The sequence below is a fragment of the Triturus cristatus genome, chromosome 4_1 (genome assembly GCF_964204655.1).
Source record: "Triturus cristatus chromosome 4_1, aTriCri1.1, whole genome shotgun sequence".
In the NCBI taxonomy this organism is placed as follows: domain Eukaryota; kingdom Metazoa; phylum Chordata; class Amphibia; order Caudata; family Salamandridae; genus Triturus; species Triturus cristatus.
The window spans coordinates 79,319,260-79,337,579 of NC_140585.1; the positions used below are offsets into that span (position 1 = coordinate 79,319,260).

At 49.0% G+C, this 18,320-nt stretch overlaps 1 protein-coding gene across 3 annotated transcripts in view; it reads right to left on the reverse strand.

Moving 5' to 3' along the window:
* Positions 1-265: 265 nt before the first annotated feature.
* Positions 266-18,320, reverse strand: part of LOC146839577 (uncharacterized) — a 53,592-nt gene continuing 35,537 nt past the window's right edge. For 2 of the 3 annotated variants that reach the window (XM_085651643.1, XM_085651641.1), the window contains exon 2: positions 266-5,200. In XM_085651643.1, the coding sequence (XP_085507769.1) occupies positions 4,528-5,181 (654 nt within the window). In that variant the 5' untranslated portion in view covers positions 5,182-5,200 and the 3' untranslated portion in view covers positions 266-4,527. Of the gene's footprint in view, positions 5,201-10,122; positions 10,328-18,320 lie in introns of those variants that run through there. The other variant, XM_085651642.1, reaches the window with a different exon arrangement.

The following is an 18,320-nucleotide window of genomic DNA, read 5'->3' on the forward strand; positions in this document are numbered from 1 at the left end:
TATTTCGGAATTAGATGCTCTTTCCTGGGCTTACGACAGTCTTAGCGCCAAGACACCTCCGGGTATTCGTGCGCTCAATACATTTTATTAACATAACATAACATTCCTACGTTTTTGAAATGGCACAGTGCTTGCAACGCCACGCTGCTTAATTTCTTTGTACATATGCCAGAAAATCCCTTCAGAAGCTCGCATTTGTAGAAATCCCACAAAATAAGTGGCATACTTACAAGTTTGTTGAAAACAGCAAAAAAATTGACAGAAATTCAAGAATGAAAATCAATTTAATAACATACAAACAATATTTTAAGTAAAAGGAACTTGTTTGTTGCATTAGCCAGTCTTATCATTACATAATTACATCAGAAATAGATTCAAATAATGTCAGGCTCAAAAACATTAGTCCAAGAAGCTTTAAAAAACATAAATGACTCAAGTTTGCACTGTGTTTCACTAACACCGTTAACTTTCCAATTCAGGAAGTGCACTCAGTATATCCTGGAACAGTTCATGAGCCTGGGCATCTTTTAAGCCTCTCTGCCAATGCTACACACACTGGAAACTGAGAAAAAACTGTGTAACAAAAAGTGTCAGTCTGTTTTCTATGTTTTTAGTAGACATAGTGCCCTTCATTTCAATCATTCAACCCCAAAGGACACATGTTTAAAACATGGTAGGAAGCAGGGTTACGGAGACAGAACCTTTAAAAGAATTAGTAAAACTTAAAAAGATCTTTGGTCGAAATAACATAAAGCTTTAATTTAAAAACAAGTAACTAATATAAAACATCGGGCAAAGAACCGCACGTTCCGCAAAATGGAATCTGAACTTACAATTCGAATCCTATCAATACAAGAACACTGATCATTGTACTCGTTATACATTAGGGGCGACTGTGCTTAAATGGCAATGAAGAACCAGTTTATGTGGCACGTTAGACTAAATTGTGCATAAAAAGGGAAAATTATGCGGAACAGTGGGTCGAAGTATTTTATGGCTATTGTGTCACTTTAACACACATTGATACAAAAGGGTCACAGCCTGGCTGCAGATGGTAAGAGTAAGCTGTTTTCATACTGTACTCAGTAAATATAAAATGCATCCTGGCAGGTACGAGTTCTACAGACATTAAGCCATTGAGGGCATATTTATCACTATGTGACGCAGCGCAGCGAGACACCTTGCTGCGCTGCGTAATAGGGAGAGGGAAGGAATGAACAATATTTAACATAACACAGTGCATTCCTGCCTTTTCCCAGTGCTGTTGCGCTGTGTGCTGGGTAATATCAACGCAGGCACTCTTGCACTATGGTGCAAGAGTGCCTGCGTTGTTAGCAAGATTGTTTTTGTGAAGGAAGGGGCACCTTCCTGTACAAAAAATATCCGGTGAGGCATTCTCCTCTTCAGCACACAGAGAAAGAAGAAAAAACGAGGAGAAATAAATATATTTCTCTTTGCTACGCCTCACCAGGCGAGGTGTAGCAGTTTTGGCGCATTTCCATGTCTACCACTTCTGGAAAATCTGGGAATGCGTCAAAATCCATGACTTTTTCATGGGAACACCCACGCACCTCCCATGGAACGCCTCCCTGGGGCAGAATAACACAATGCAGCGATCTGAGCTGCATCACTCGGGATTGATCAAGCCACTCCCATGTGGCTTGACAAATCGCATCTTAAGGGTTGTGTCGTTTATGCCTCCGTTGCGTGGTGCAAAAGCGACGCAAACCTAGGGTAAATATAGCCCGACTGTTTTGCTTACAGTCAGCTCTTACAACACAAAATTCCATACTTAAGGGTTAGCCATAAGCAATGCTTGGGTCTGTAATCAAATATAAAGAAATCTGGTGCTGCGGGCTTCAGTCACAAAGATGTATTTCTGCACCCTCAGATCTGTAGATTTACGACTTTCTGAAGATGAAAAACCTTTCTAGAAGTAAGCCTGAAAAGCTGCACTAATCGTAAATTTTCAGGCATATTTCTAGAAACCTTTTGTGAATACCTTTTTTTTTTTGGGCTATGCAGAGACATTTAACACATTTCTGGCTATTCTTTGAGGCCAGAGGGATCTCTGTATTTAGGAAATAAATCTGCCAATTATCTTTGTAAAAGTTTTAATTCAAAATGACCCTGCGTTTTCAAGGTTGAAATCGCTTCCAGATTTGGAGAAGATTGTCATTGAACTCCATAATACATTTTTCCGCCATCATTCCTTTCAATAAAGGACGCACCATGCATTTGCGGTACTGTTATTAGTATTTAGACAATAAAAACAAATATAATCTTACCCTTCTTTCAGTAAGTCATTGCTTTCAGCACTTAGACAGTAGTGCCTATCTCTAACATGGCCGATTCGATGACTAGACTCTTTTAGTTGCCTGACTCTAACATGGCCGTTGGGAGGACTAGACTCTTTTAATATAATTCCCCAGTGACATGACAAAATACAATATGCTAATAGTGCTGTAATTTCACTCCGCTCCTCGCCAAGCACAAAAGTGACGAAAGAGAAAATGACAACATTCCTTGAATTCCTGACAGCCCCGTCTACCTTTATGTACCAATATTTTAGGCATCAATAGCCATGACAGCTAGGCTTAAAGAGAACAGATGTCAATGAAACAGAAAGTAATTACAACAAGGTCAGCCATTTACAGCTTCCTAAAAGGAAGTAATAACGAAAATGGAGAAACCTAAACAAATCACATTTTTTTTTCTTTATATGTCACAAGCAAATGGGAGCTAACATTGGTAAAACACCGGTTGAACACCAGAAGCTGCGATGGAAGCCTACACATACCCGGTGGAAAGGAAGCGCTGACCTATCTTCTGCACAGGAGGCCATCGTGGCATAATTGCCCACAACTAGTTGACTGCTTGGGGTGCACCGCCTTGCATCTTGCATCATCTAGACCTAGCCTTGCTGACGACACCCAAGTTGCTGCTGACTATCACCACTTTATACCCGGACTTTGGGGGGATGTGGAAGAGGGTCTTTGTAAATCTCACACTGGGGCCCTTGTAACTTCCAGGCTCTGACCACATAAGAACCGGATGTAAACAGGCAAATAATATGTCAGCAGCTCTAGACTTCCTGCCTCTGAACCTAGGGTGCCTTCTTCATCAAGGTCCAACAGTAAACAACTCCTAAAATTGGTGAGTGTAAAACTGGTACGGTGAATAGCGCTGCACCGTGGTCAGCATCTTAATAAACATCCAGGTATGTGCAAACAGTGGACATTCAATGGTAGGAAAATGAGATCAAAGTCAACCTCTGCATTATGGTGTCTGTAACTGTCTCTCTGGCTATAGAAACTTTGGGATGATCGGTACATCCCAGGATCGTCTGTATGTCCCACAGGATCATCTGTAAGTCCCACAAGACCATTGGTATGTTCCACAGAATCATCAGTGTGTCCCACACGATCATCTGTATGTCCTACAGAATGATCAGTATGTCCCACAGGATCATTGGAATGTACCACAGGATCATTGATATGCCCCAGAAGATCATCGTATGTCCCACAGGACCATTGGTATCTCCCACAGGCACATCGGCATGTCACATCGGATCATCGGTTTGTCCCAGAGGATCATCAGTATGTACTACAGGACCATTGGAATGTCTTACAGGGTCGTTGGTATGTCTCACTAGATCATCAGTATGTCTCACAGGATCATCAGTATGTCGTACAGGACCATTGTTATGTCCTACATGATCATTGGTATGTCTCACAGGATCATCGGTATGTCTCACAGGATCATCGAGTTGTGCCATAGCATCATTGATATGTCCCATAAGATCAACAATATGTCCCACAGGATCACAGATATGTCTCACTGGAACACATCAGTATATCTTACTGAATCATCGGTATGTGTCACAGGACCATCAGTATGTCTCCCAGGATCATCGTAAGGTCTCACAGGATCATCGGTATGTCTCACTGGATTATCGGTATGTGCCACAGGAACATTGACATGTCCCATTGGATCAACAGTATGTTTGTCTCACATGATCATTGATATGTCCCATCGGAGCAACAGTGTGTCTCATAGGATCATTCATATGTCCCATAAGTTCCAACAGTATGTCCCACAAGATCATTGGTTTGTCTCACAGGATCATCGATATGTGCCTTGGAATCATCGTTCTATCCCACAGGATCATTAATATGTCCTGTAGAATCAATAGTATGTCCCTTAGGATCACTGGTATGTCTCACAGGATCATTGATATGTGCCATTGGCTCAACAGTGTGTCTGACAGGATCATTCATATGTCCCATAATATCAACAGTATGTACCACAGGATAATCGGTATGTCTCACCCTTGGGTCACATAGTTCTGTGGTTTGGGATGTGTGGAGTTGTACAACTTGGCCATCGTGGAGAGGATGAAAAGAGGTTTTGTTCAAGGCGTTGGTCTTGAGCAGTATCAATGTTTTATTTGTTCGCAGTAATTCAAGATGGCAGGACGTTCATGTTGGGAATGGTTTATCTGTTCATCTTGTGCCCCAGGGCCTGTTACAGTGCGGTGACATGTACACTGACGCTGCCCTCTGGACCTTCATCCTCCCAGACAGCAGAGCCAGACAAGTTGGGCAGGAGGGTCTCTAAGGTGTCCACTGCTTGGCTGTTGGTCGATCTTCTCTCAGCAGGCAGGTCAGAAGCATCCATCTCTTTCTTCGTCGTTGGCTGTGCTGCTTCCATGCTTGAGTAATCATCATCATCGTCATCCGTCTCATCATCTAACACGCCGGTGCGATCCTGATGGTAATCGTTCTCCTCGTTGCTTTCCATGTCTCCATCCTCTGAGGGTCCTGCCAGCTCCTGGTCCATGCCATCCTCAGACTGGCTGAGCTGGACAGATGAGCCCCCCATCACGCGGTTCCGAATGACCCGCCACCTGTCAGCTGCAGCTCCGGCAAGCGATGCCATGGGTCCTCTGTCATCTTCTTCTTCGCTGCCTCCACGGCACAGTCGCCGGGGGTGATACTTGTTGTCAGTGTCAAGGTTCAGCCTGTGCCAACTGAAGACCAGGACAATAAGCAGCAGCAGCAAGATGAATAGCAGGATCAGTACGGTGGTCAGTTCGGATGCGGTCTCAGCATTGGACCCAGAGACGGAAGGAACGATGAAGAGAGGCCAACAGAGCTGCCGGAGGTTGGTGCGCGCCATGGAGAGGCTTGCAGCGTCTCTGTGAGAAAGAGAAGAGAGATTTCAGTCAGACACAGCTGGCATTGTGAGTTACACTCAGTACGGCACTAATGCTCTAGGCAATCACCGGATAAGTAATCAGGTAAATCTTTGTTACATTATGTTAATATTTTGAGCACAGCTTACACCCCTAGAGCAATAGCAGATTTTTTATTGACCCGAGCAGACAAAGGGAGTCAGTTGAGTGCTCTTTGCGTGTTTGACACAAGATCAAATTTTCAAATCCTATTCATTACACTATCAACTGAATTTAGTGTGAATGGGATCCAGAGGCACAAAGAGGGCATGATACCGATACCAAGGTACAGCCAATTTGAGAGTTGGCAAGGGCAATCTCACGGTGGTCCTTTCACCAAGTGGATTTAAATGGATCATTCCCTCCGGGTAGTGGGGGACAGACAAGAGAGCTCCCATTCGGTTAGCATTGTCTCATGATTTCTCTATGCTTCTGGCAATATCTACTGCTTCGTCTAAAGTGGAGTTGTTACAGGTAAGCAAACGTTCTTGAACGTCTTTGGAGTTGCATGTGGCTAACAATTGATCATGTATAAGCTATGATGTAAGATCTTTGAATTCAAAATAGGATGCTGTGAGAAACTAGGGGGGATATGTACAAGAACTGCCGCTAACTAACGCTAGTTAGCCGCAGTTTTCTTAACACGGCCTATCACCAAAAACTATCGCTCTGTTAGCGATGTATTTACAATACGTCGCTACATGGCGATAGTTTCAGGTAGCTGTAGTGAAAAACTGCCGTTAACACTAGCATGAAGGCAATACAAAATCTGGTGTTAGTGGGCAAAGACTGACAAAAGGCCAATTTGGGGGCAAAAAACTCCCGTTATTCAGCCCAAAGTGCTTTTTCTTGCCTCTAGAGGCAAAAATAGCCTACAAGTCCACCACCGATGAAAAATAGGAAACAAAACCAATGGAATGCAGATTGGAGCACCCAGGGGCAAGTGCAGCACAGATCAACCACCCCCTCATGCTCCCCAACAGCCAGGATGACCAGCCAGAGTCCTAGTGGAAGAGGAAATCCAGGACAACAATCATGAAGAGAGGCGCATCATCGGCAAAACCAGTGATGCATCACTTAGCATTGCGCACTGCTTGCAACACCATGGCATCCAAAACCTTGAAAGCGCGGACAGTCCCTGGAGCACGGGGGCCTCTGTGGGCCTGGGTCTGGGCCCCGGAGTGGGATGCGGAGGTGCTGTGGAGTTGCTAGGCCGTGGTGATTGATATTCGGGCGCGGCGATTGGCCTTACCTGGTGGTGAAGTCTGCCAGGTCGCATGGAGACACGGTGCTGACCTGTGGCACAAGACTGCCTGGTGCCCCTTGGAGCTGTGAACGGTAAAGGCGCTCCTGCGCACCAACGTAGGGAGGTCTGCATCGCATACTATGCGCCACCACTACACCGAGGTGCACGGAGGAGATTACCAATGGTGGGCTGCTCCTCTCTGCATCACAGGCCGGAGGATGTTGCGCTGGCCTGACGCTGTGATGGGCGAGGCCCCTGTACTGCGCTGAACTCGTGTGGCGGGAGCGCTGCAACTTCACGCCTAAGGGGGCCCTGTTGCATCATCTGCATTGGGAGGTTCCCCAGCGGACTTGGCGGCAACAGCTGTACCCTGGCTTGTGAACTGTCGCCTGGCTGAGCCTCCTGCTGGCTGAGTCACAGATTTGGAGAGAGTGCAACAGATAGCAACATGGTGTCAATGTCCAGGTGAGGAGAAGGTGGAACGCGTTGCGGAGGATGCCCGGGGGTCAAGTGGGGCCCAGGCATAGCACCTGTGGGTGGCGCACCCCCAGTGGCGGCTCATCCACTTTGGCAGAAGAGCGTCACCCCACTGCTTTCAAGCAGTGCAAGAAGAGGAAACATAACATGATGATAACTTTCTGTTGTACTCCTGCTATGTTTCCTTTGCGGGCGGTAGGGTGGATGGGGCTGCTCTACCCATGGAGCAGGGCAGAGGTGGAGTGGTATACCCACTCAAGTGTGCAACAACTGTTTAGTCGGCCCTCTCAGGCTGCCCAAAGCAGACATGCGCACATCACTGTTAGCAACGAAGGCTGCATTACAGCCTGCATGGAGAACATGCCCATCCCTTCAGCCCCTGGCTGAATGCCTTGGCATGGCACTCAGGAACAATCACAATGCTGCATTGCAGCGTTTTGATTGACTTAGAGGAGGGAGTCTGGCTGCCTGCTTCCTGTTCCTGGAAGCAGACTCAGGAGAGCAGGAGCACAGAAGACGCGGGACCCTGCCTCGAGGTAAGGGCCCCACCCACTCTAGGGTCCTTTCCCGCGTTTCGCACCTCCCAGCTGATCAGTCCCCCCTGCAGCATTGCATAATAGCAGCCGCTGTGTGGCCATGCACAGGGGGCGTACCACTGAGGTGCCAAAGGAAAGCCGTCTGCGTCCGTCCGCCACTGGACCACGCCCAGCACCAAGGACCTTTCTTCTCAGACACTCCACCACTACGACGCCAGCACCCTCCTCGCCATCAATCCTGGACGCCACACCGCCTGACATCTAGCAACACTGTAGTATTCTCCTGTCGAAACTGCAAACGCACCTTCTGCCACATCAGCACACCAACACCTCCTGCCGCCCAGCCGACTGCATCCTCCTCAACGTGCGGTCCCTCCACAAACACGCAACAGAAATCTGGGACCTCCTTGATGCCACCTCTTCAAACATCGCCTTCTTCACAGAAACTTGGACCAACCCCTGCTCCGAACCAGACTTGGCCATCACCATTCACAACGGCTACAAATTCACCCACACAGACCACCCCGAGCTGTCTGGAGGAGGCATTGCCATTGTCTAATTAAGGCACACTCTCACTGACTAGGCACTCTAAAGACCCGACGGTGATCATAGAACACCTCCACTTCCAGATCCGGACCAACACCACCCTCTGCGGCACCCTCATCTACAGGCCTGCTGGGCATTCACCAATGCCATTGTAGACCTCACCGCACCCCATTCACAAACTACATCCTACCTGGAGACCTGATGTTCCACCTGGACAACCCCAGTGACCAGAACACCCCCCACCTCCTGGGGAACATCGCCAACATCGGACTCAAGCACCCACCAACATAGCCTGACACACGTTTGAGCCCGTCTTATCCACTAGGGGGAACTTCAACTACAGCCACAACACAGGACTCTCCTGTACCGACCATCATTGTTTCCATCATGCCTTCACCACGCCCACCGAACATCATCTCCATCATTGACCCCCTCCCCTGTAGCAGCTGGATCAAGGCCACCAAAGGACTTCCCGTCAACTCCCTCACCACCACCACTCCACCAACGCTTACAGACTCCAACACCGCAGTGCGCAACCTCCACCAATGGATCTCCAACTGTGCCAACACCCTGGCACCCCTCAAGAAAAGACCATGCAAACAACACTCCAAGAAGGCCAACTGGTTCACTCCCGCTCTCTGTTAGTCCAGATGCCCTGCAGACGTTTCGAGAAGTGATGGAGCCACAACATCAATCAACTCCACAACACAGTCAGCGGTGCACCATGGCGCAAGGGTGGCTGCTTTGGCGCATGGCAGCCATTGTGCGCCAACTTAGGGGAAAAAGACAGGGTGTCATATGCGTGACCTTGTGAAGCCCTGTGCCACATTATACCTGCATCAGGTATGATGTATGCAGGAGGTTTCACAAAGCCTCTTAGGAGTGGCACAGTGAAATCTATCAGATTTCCCTGCAACAATTGTAGGACGATCCTGCATTTTATGCCTGCATCATGGCAAGTGTAAGGGTGACGCAGTGCCACAGGTATAGGCTGGCCACATGCATTTCTGGAGTTGCACCATGCTTGTGCCACAACTGCAGCAATGCGTGACTTTTGCGCTGACAGATAACGTCAGGATACCAAACGTAGCTGTCATTAATTGTGACACGGAGCGCTGTACAGTAAATGCAGAGCATCCATCGTGTTGCAAGAAGGGCATAGTGAAAAGTGTTGCAACGCTGTTTTGTTGCAGCGATGCAACACTTTTCATGAATGAGGCCCAGGAATGCGCCCTATCTTACTGATGGTGCACATTCCTGCCCTGTAGTTTTGTTGCAGGGCAGCGCAGCAACATTCCTTGCAGAGCTGTCCAGCACCAAAACCTTCTAAAATGAGGCCCCAAGTGTTTGCACCATTTGTAAGACCAGCTATTTTCTGGTCTTAAAAAACTGACTCTAACTAGAGAGTTAGAGGCAGTTTTTTGGGTTTTGCACCATACAAGGAATTTCTTGTAAATATCGCGAAGTGGGGTTAGAGTCTGTTATTGCACGGGTACACCTTCCTTGCATCTCATTTTCATTAAGTCTCGCTACCAGAACTGGCGATCCAAAAATCACACGTTTACCCCGGAAAACTGCCGCTAACTGAAAAAAAGGTGCTGTAAACGTCAAAAAGTTGGCGCTATGGCGGCGTTGACTCCTTGTAAATGTGCCCCAAGATTTTTGGTTTAGGGGTGAATACCCTTCTCAAGCAACAACCACAATTCTTGCCAGAGTGAGCCACAAAAGTCACTAAATTAACCTGTGCTTAACCCTCTGGTAGCTTGGCACAAAATCAGTCAATGTGTAAAGTATGCAGCACACAAGCAATAATAACAAGAATACATAACACTAGAAAAATCCCACATCAACTTAGTAAAATAAAGTAAAATTTGCTAAATTATTTGACACCAAAACAACAAAGATCCAATCAGTAGAACTGAAGATATTCATTGTCAAAGATTTATGTAACTATAGCACCTAAAAGCGCTACTCTGAGTCATCTGGTCGTGCTACACCAGGTGAAAGTCACACGTTCAGGCTGATTGCAATGGAGCTCTGGCCGGATACAAGGACCAGGTTAGTCCGGCTGAAAAAGTTACCTTCTCAAAGTCCGACACAAAGTGTCCAGGTCACGGTGGAGGAGGACGTGAAGAACAGGGAAAGCGCTGTAGATGGTAGTTGCTGTAGCACAAAGAGCAGGCTAGACATCATGGACGGTCATCACTGCATCGTGAAGATCCTGTCGGGAGTCACAGACAGTCGTTGATGCAGCTTCGTGTTGGCTGTCGCCACAGGCTGTCGATGCTGTTGTGGAAAGTGCAGATCTTATGTTGCAGGTCATTGCTGGTGCTTACTGTAGCACAAAGAGTTAGGTCCACCGTAACTTTGCATTGACGGTTGACGCATACGGTGAGATCTTGGCATGAGCGTGCCCATTCGTGGTCGTAAAAGGCCCAAAACTTCAGGATTACTCCTTCTATTGAGTACTGCACTCTGATGCCAACCAAGATCCCAGGACCTGCAGAAACACATCTTGGGGATCAGGGCCACACTTTAGCAGAGGCCAGCAGGCCCAGGCAGGTCCAGTTGCAGTAGGTCAGCTAGGTAGTTGAAGGGAGACTTCCAGAGCTTGTGTCCCTGTTGTTCAGAACAGAAGGTCAGCCACCTGATGCTTGCAGTTACTCTGGGGTGAAGGGAGCAGGTCCATTCTTCCTTCTCAAAGAGCAGGCCAGGCCTCAAGCAGCAGGCCAGTCCTCTGTGTGCAGGGCAGCCCTTCTTCTATAGTATCCACAGGTGAAGGAGTGAACTGAAGAGTGGATGCGAAGGTCCTATTTTTATACATTGTGCCAACTTTGAGTTGGAAGAAACCTCTAGAGTTTTCCACCCACGGTGGTCCTAGAATTTCCTGCCTCCCTGCCCAGGCACCACAGGGCCTGGGGTCATAAAAGGTTAGTGTGAAGTTCTTTGTGTGTGTGCTGAGGCAGCACCTTTGAAATGCAAGTGGGTCTGAGCACAGCTCTTCCCCTCCCATTCTGTCAGGGTGGCCCATCCCACCAACACTAAGTCCACCTCTGTGTTATTGTCTGAGAGGAATACGCAAAGGCCGACTGTCAACTACATATAGTCATGTGACCCAGGATACAGGCTGTAGGCACCAACTGGTTAGGACAATAAAATGCCAACTTTCCAAAAGTGCAATTTTCAGAATTGTGACTTAAAATCTGACTTTACAATTAAAGAGGATTTTAAATTACAGTTCTTTAGACACCTAACATTCGTTTTCTACCTGTTCCAAGGCAAATGTTATCAAATATTAAATGTAATATGGTAGCCCAATGTTATCTTATGGGACATATAGGCCTCATAGCAGTGACACATTAATTGTTTTCCACCACCAGGACATGTAAAACTAAAAAATACATTTCCAACATTTTAGGTACAATGGAGGGTCTGGGTGTTAACAGGATGGGCCATCTCTGGCAGGATTGGAGGTGGGTGGCCACCACCTACAACATGTGCATATCAAAGGCACTGGCTCAGCTCACACACAAAGGACTTCACACTAGCCCATTGTGCCGAAAGAGAGGGACCAGGGCACCGAGGTAGGAAATTCCAGAAATCTCTGTAGGTGGGAACTCCAGAAGCTTCTACTACTTCAAAGAGGGCACCAGGTATTAAAAGGGGACCCTTGGACCCACTCTTCAGTACACTCCTGGACTTGCAGTTACTACAGAAGGACACCCGGCACCTTGAGGCCGGCCCTCCTTGTTGAGAAGGAAGACTTGACCTGCACCCTTCATCCCAGGCTGAAGTGAGTACAACGCTCAGCATATTGTCCTCCTGTTCTGAGCTACAGGGACATTACAAACTCCAGAGGCCTCTCTGCAACTGGCCATCTGACCTGCTGCTTGGACCAGCTACTGGAACTGCCTGAGCCCTGCTTGCCTCTGCTGGTGTGAGCTCCGGGTTCCCCAAGTGGTGCCCTCAGGGCATGAAGCCTTGGTGTGGCATCAGTTGAGCTCCTCCTTAAAGATAGGAGGACATTCTAAAGTTCTGGGGGCCCGATTCACAGAACTAACTTAAGACAAAATCCTAAACTTACTATAATTTTGGTATTCACAGAATGCACTTACTCATTTCGGTATTCACAGAAGTTAGGAGTCCTAACTTTAGGACTGCTAAATGCCTTCTGTGAATACGTTTGTGGTTAGAATCATATTCTTAGATGTCAAACCTGCCCCAAGGCAGGCTCGGACCAGTGATGCGGCTCCAGTGCGGTAGCGAGTGTCATCAGCCCTGTGCAAGGAAGGAAATGGGCCCCCTGGGCCCTGGCTGCTGTTTGAACTGTGAAGTACAACAATAATCAGTATTCAATGAGCCACTCTGGCCTTCGGGACATGGCGCCACTGCACCTGCTGCACCAATGGAAGCTAAACCCGGTCTAGCTCTAGCTCCAGGTTTTGTTCTTTGGGGCCCCTGGCTATTTCGGAGCTGACGTGGAGCATTCTGGGTACTCCCCCCTTAATGCAGCTTTGAGGTTTCTCAAAAATATATGTCCTGCTAAATAAAGGGCAGCTGGTAAGGGTGATCTACATGGGCACGAGGTCAAGCCACATTAGTCCTATTACGTGAGCTTCTTTCACTGGAATTGTGGGTGACTTGCATAGGGAACACGTTTGTATTTATCCATAGAAATGAGGCTCAAATGCAGATGGGACCCAGTGACAGCTTCTAGCCTGACAACAAGTTCCATGAGAACTGTGGCCTCTCTGTTTTGAGACTTTTATTTTATTGTCTCCAATAAAAAGCTGGGCTTCTCCTGAATTCATCGTGTTTGTTGAGTCCGGGGATGGTGTTGTGTGTTGGATCGTGTTGCATCCCTTCATATGTTACAATATTCATTCTCTTTTGTGCTCTTGACCCTCAGTTGACAGTCAGTCTCCCTAGCCAGTCTCTAGATACTTCTTACATTGTGTTAGACTGGTACAGAATGTGGTGTGAGTGTTTTGTGAGTTGGCTGTATTGAATGGGGGGACTAATTTACTAAAATAGAGCAAAGTGCAGCGCAGCACAGCGCAGCAGCCAAAGTTGTGCAAGGGGAGACAGCGGGACAGAAGCATCCTTATTGAATATAGGGGCTTATTTATGCTTCCGAAATGTCACTTTTGTTGACGCTCTGGAGGTGCAGGCCTCTCAATCATATCTATGCGTGGCTTTTCATGGTCTAATAGGCATGGAGTAAGACAAAGCTGCGCAAGTCGCTGCGTTGCCTTACTCTGTGCACGGGAGGCGTTCCATGGGCGTTGCGGTGGGCATTCCCACACAGCACTCATGGATGTTGACACTGCCCCGGATTTACTTAATCACGGAAACCTGAGGCAGCGTTAAAACGAATATATCACTTTACTTCAAATGCGCTACAGCGCATTCCATTACAGCAATATCGTATTCAGCACCCTCACATCTTCACATGGGCTTCCCTAAGGCCACACAGCCTGATATCATCCCTCATTCCAGCCTCTTATACATTTTTTATGCAAGAGACCATGGCAATTTCATGAAATTATAAGTCATCAAATCACCTCCTGGAAATGTGTACTCTCAAACCAAGTGACATGTATATGTGACTTACCTTAACATAAGTTGTGCCTGTGTACAACTGTAAATCATGTGACAGGGTATACCTAGAAGCTCCAGAGTGCTTAGAATCACAAGAAATACTGAATATCAGACATGACCTCTTGCCGCTGACACATGCGGTGCTCTGGAGATCATAGGCTCAACTCCCACCAAGACTGACTCAGCTTTGCACTCTTCAGAGTCTCAGGTTTGAATGCTAAAGAAGAAACTTTAGCATTCTGAATTCACTAAAGAAAGTACAGCTATGTTGGGTTATTGTGCTACCTCATGTGTACAGGACTAATAAATGGTAAATCCACAGTAGAATTCACTGCATAAAAACAAGCATTGGAAGTGCCAACAGGCTTTTTTAGGTCTCGGCTAGTGAAGGCTGCGCTTGTGCAGTCTTGCTCGCGAGATTTAACGTTTTAGTACGGGGCTTAAACCCGCCCCTCTTCTCCATTGGCTGGCTTCCTAAACGGAGGCCAGCCATTGGAGGAGAGGGGCGTCTGTCCGTTTAAGCCCCGTCTTTTTCGGATTCGGGGGCGTGTTTTTTACTTTCTTTCTCTCCTCTGGAATGTAAACATTCCAGCCAATAGGAAGAGGAGAGAAAGAAAAACACGCCCCCAATCCGAAAATTTGCTGCGTTTCTCCGAGGCATTTCTGCTTGACCTCGGAGAAACATGGTTACCAGCAAGCAGGGGGGGCGCCGGGTGAGGTCGGGCTCCCTGTCCTTCCCGGCCGCCGGCGCCTGGTCACCGCATGTTCACAAGGGAGCAGCACTGCTGGGGCTCCTCCCCCTGGTCAGGCTGGATGCAATGCTGCACCCCCCCCCTCCGCTCCTCGCAGGACCCAGCTGTATGCACTGCTGACCCCCCCCTCCCTCCCCGCGCTCCTCCCCAGGACCCGGCTGTATGCACTGCTGACCCCCCGCGCTCCTCCCCAAGACCCGGCTGTATGCACTGCTGGGCCAACGGCGCCTCCCCGACCCCTCCCCAGAACCCGGCTGTGTGCACGGTGGTCACCCCAGCCCCTCCTCCAGCTATCTCCTCCTCCCGGGAAGCTGCCGGCAGGGCAGGGAGAATGCAGATTAGGCGCTACAAAAGCCAGCCTGTCCGCTAGAGCGGGTCACAGCCCCATGGGGGAGGGGAGCAGACGGACGCACCGTGTGATCTGTGGACAGAAGCACACTCGAGGACCGGCAGTCAGTGGCAACCCCCAACCACCCACGGCAGTCTCCAGACTCTGCACCATCGGGAGTAGGGGTGGGGTGTACCACGTCTGCCATGGGGGGGGGTCATGTGTGTATTTATTTATGCAGCCCTGTCTCTGCGCTCTATCCAGCAGAGCGGGTGCTGTGGTGCAACGCAGTTACAGCGCCGCTGCAGCCCTGTCTCTGCGCTCTATTCAGCAGAGCGGGTGCTGTGGTACAGCGCCGCTGCAGCCCTGCCTCTGTGCTGTATTCTGCACGGATGTCAGCCATTCCTGCACTCCTGCTAGACAGAGCCGGACACAGCAGTCCAGCCCAGTGAGGGATTCCAGCTGTTGCCTCACTCCCTCTGTCTGCAGCTCTCAGCCCTCTGCCCTCCGTTTAACTGTCTGCCTCTATAATGGCCTGGAGTCTTGACGGGAGGTGCTCCCTGGCATCTGCTGCCAGAGTGCGCAGTGTTCAATGCCTTCACTTCCCCTCTTAGGTCCCAAGGCCCACCAGACAGCACGCCATGAGAAGCAAGCAGCTCAGCGGCTGCTCCAGCGGGGCCGGGTGCTGAACTCATCCTAATGGTCATAGGCTCTGACAGCTCGGTTGCTTCTGACAGCATTTGTTTTGTAATTACGTTAATGCTCGCAGTGTGGGTGTTATTTCTTTCTGATGTTGGCATTTAACTCCTTCGTTTCTCGTGCCTTAAACACTGTTAAATGATGATTTATTGCTAATCTCGTCACAGCAGGTTTGTGGAAGCCACTGTGTGTGTATGTGGCTCTGTGTATGTATGTGTGGCTGTGTGTGTGTGGCTCTGTGTGTGTGGGGGTGGCTGTGTGTGTGTGTGGGTGGCTGTGTGTGTGTGGGGGTGGCTGTGTGTTGTGTGGGTGGTTGTGTGTGTGTGTGGGAGGCTCTGTGTGTGTGTGGGAGGCTCTGTGTGTGTGGGGGAGGCTCTGTGTGTGTGTGGGAGGCTCTGTGTGTGTGTGGGAGGCTCTGCGTGTGTGGTTCTGCGTGGTGGCTCTGTCTGTGTGTGGGTAACTCTGTGTGTGTGTAGGTGGCTCTGTGGGTGGCTCTATGTGTGTGTGGGTTGCGCTATGTGAGTGGCTCTGTATGTGTGGGTGGCTCTGTGTGTGGGTGGCTTTGTGTGTGTGGCTCTGTGTGTGGGTGCAAATGCAATAGGTCTCGCATTGGAGAGTGATTAAGCTATTGACATTGTAAATAACAATGCCGTTTCTTTAAATGTTTTAAAAACAAAAACATAAACAAGAATAATGCCATGAGCAATGCCAACAGCTCTAAATTTAACAATGCCGAGACCATTGCATTGTAAATGCTTGTTTGTATCTTTTTACCAGTACTGTTCAGAAACAGAAATCTCAACAGGTCACAAAGTGTCATGTTCTGGAACCATCCCATAATGATCAAGTTGGACTCTTCACTTCTATGTTTACTAAAAACAACTGCGGAGTTATGAGCATATGTGTTGTTACTTCGAAGAGGGGTCCATTCAGGCTCTTTTTCACAGGCGAATCGCCACGGCATGGTGGGTTACATTCCACTGCATGTTCCCGCTTTAGAACAGTAGAGATACTCGGTGCCTGCTTTTACTCGGGCTTCTGTGATTTAAAAAATATATATAATAATCACCGGAAGTCATTGGGTCTTCCCTGTGTGGCGGTGATTACTGTGAGATGGGAATGTCACTGTGTTGAAGATACATATGAGTGAGGCTACGCTGCAGTAATGTGCGATAATGTATAGTGCGATAATGTACCTATTAGTGTCAAAGCCTCCATGTTAAAGAACAGTAGATGTTTCAGCGCCCAGGATAACGTGCTGCCTAGCTAAATACATATAAGGTCCCAAAGGCGAGAAAGATTTCATTGCAAATGCCCAAACCCAAAGGTTGTCAAAAACCTGTGAACATTAAGAGAGAGGAGCAAAGGAAATCTTAAGGGATCGCTGGCTTATTGGGGCCTTGGAAGGGTCATAAAAAATAGTTTAAATCACCAAAGTGTGTGAAATATTTCTAAGTGGTGGATATCTAGCATTCTGCACCAAGATATGCCATGAATCTGCCACCTCTGTGCCTGGTACAGACCGGCACCTGGCACCTCTACTGCAGTCTCACTCACTGGCATGACCTGGTGCAGACTGGCAGCCTGGCACCTCTATTGCGGTCTCACTGGCATGACCTGGTGCAGGCTGGCTGCCCGGCACCTCTACTGCAGTCTCACTGGCATGGCCTGGTGCAGCCTGGCAGCCCGGCACCTCTACTGCAGTCTCACTGGCATGGCCTGGTGCAGACTGGCAGCCCAGCACCTCTACTCCAGTCTCACTCACTGGCGTGACCTGGTGCACACAGGCAGCCTGGCACATCTACTGTAGTCTCACTCACTGGCATGACCTGGTGCAGACTGGCAGCCTGGCACCTCTATTGCGGTCTCACTGGCATGGCCTGGTGCAGACTGGCAGCCCAGCACCTCTACTCCAGTCTCACTCACTGGCGTGACCTGGTGCACACTGGCAGCCTGGCACATCTACTGTAGTCTCACTCATTGGCATGACCTGGTGCAGACTGGCAACCGGCACCTCTACTGCAATCTCACTGGTGTGATCTGGTACAGGCTGGCAGCCTGGCACCGCTACTGTAGTCTCACTCAGTGGCGTGACCTGGTACAGACTGGCAACCGGCACCTCTACTGCAATCACACTGGCATTATCGGGTGCAGACTGGCAGCCTGGCACCCCTACTGCAGTCTCACTGGCATGACCGGGTGCCGACTGGCAGCCTGGCACCTCTACTGCAGTCTCACTGGCATGACCAGGTGCAGACTGGCAGCCTGGCACCTCTGCTGCATTATCACTGGCATGACCTGGTTAAGCCTGGCACCTCATGTCCTTCCCATATCTTTTGCTGCAGCCTCGCCCCCATGCAGTGACACACAACAGGGAGCTGCTCAGATCAGTTCCCACAGTATCACTCGCTGATTGGAGATGGCTTAGGTTGGCAGCACTATACCTCAGCTACCAGAGCCTCACTCACTTGAGATCCCACAGGCTGGCAGCCCTGCGCCTCACTTACTGCACTCACTGAACTCTCACTCACATGAGATCCCACAAGCTGGCAGCCCTACGCCTCACTTACTGCACTCACTGAACTCTCACTCACTTGAGTAGGTGCTGACTGGCAGCCCTGCGCCTCACTTACTGCACTTACTGAGATCTCTCTCACTTGAGTAGGCGCTGACTGGCAGCCCTGCGCCTCACTTACTGCACTCACTGAACTCTCACTCACATGAGATCCCACAAGCTGGCCGCCCTACGCCTCACTTACTGCACTCACTGAACTCTCTCTCACTTGAGTAGGCGCTGACTGGCAGCCCTGCGCCTCACTTACTGCACTCACTGAACTCTCACTCACTTGAGATCCCACAGGCTGGCAGCCCTGTGCCTTACTTACTGCACTCACTAAAC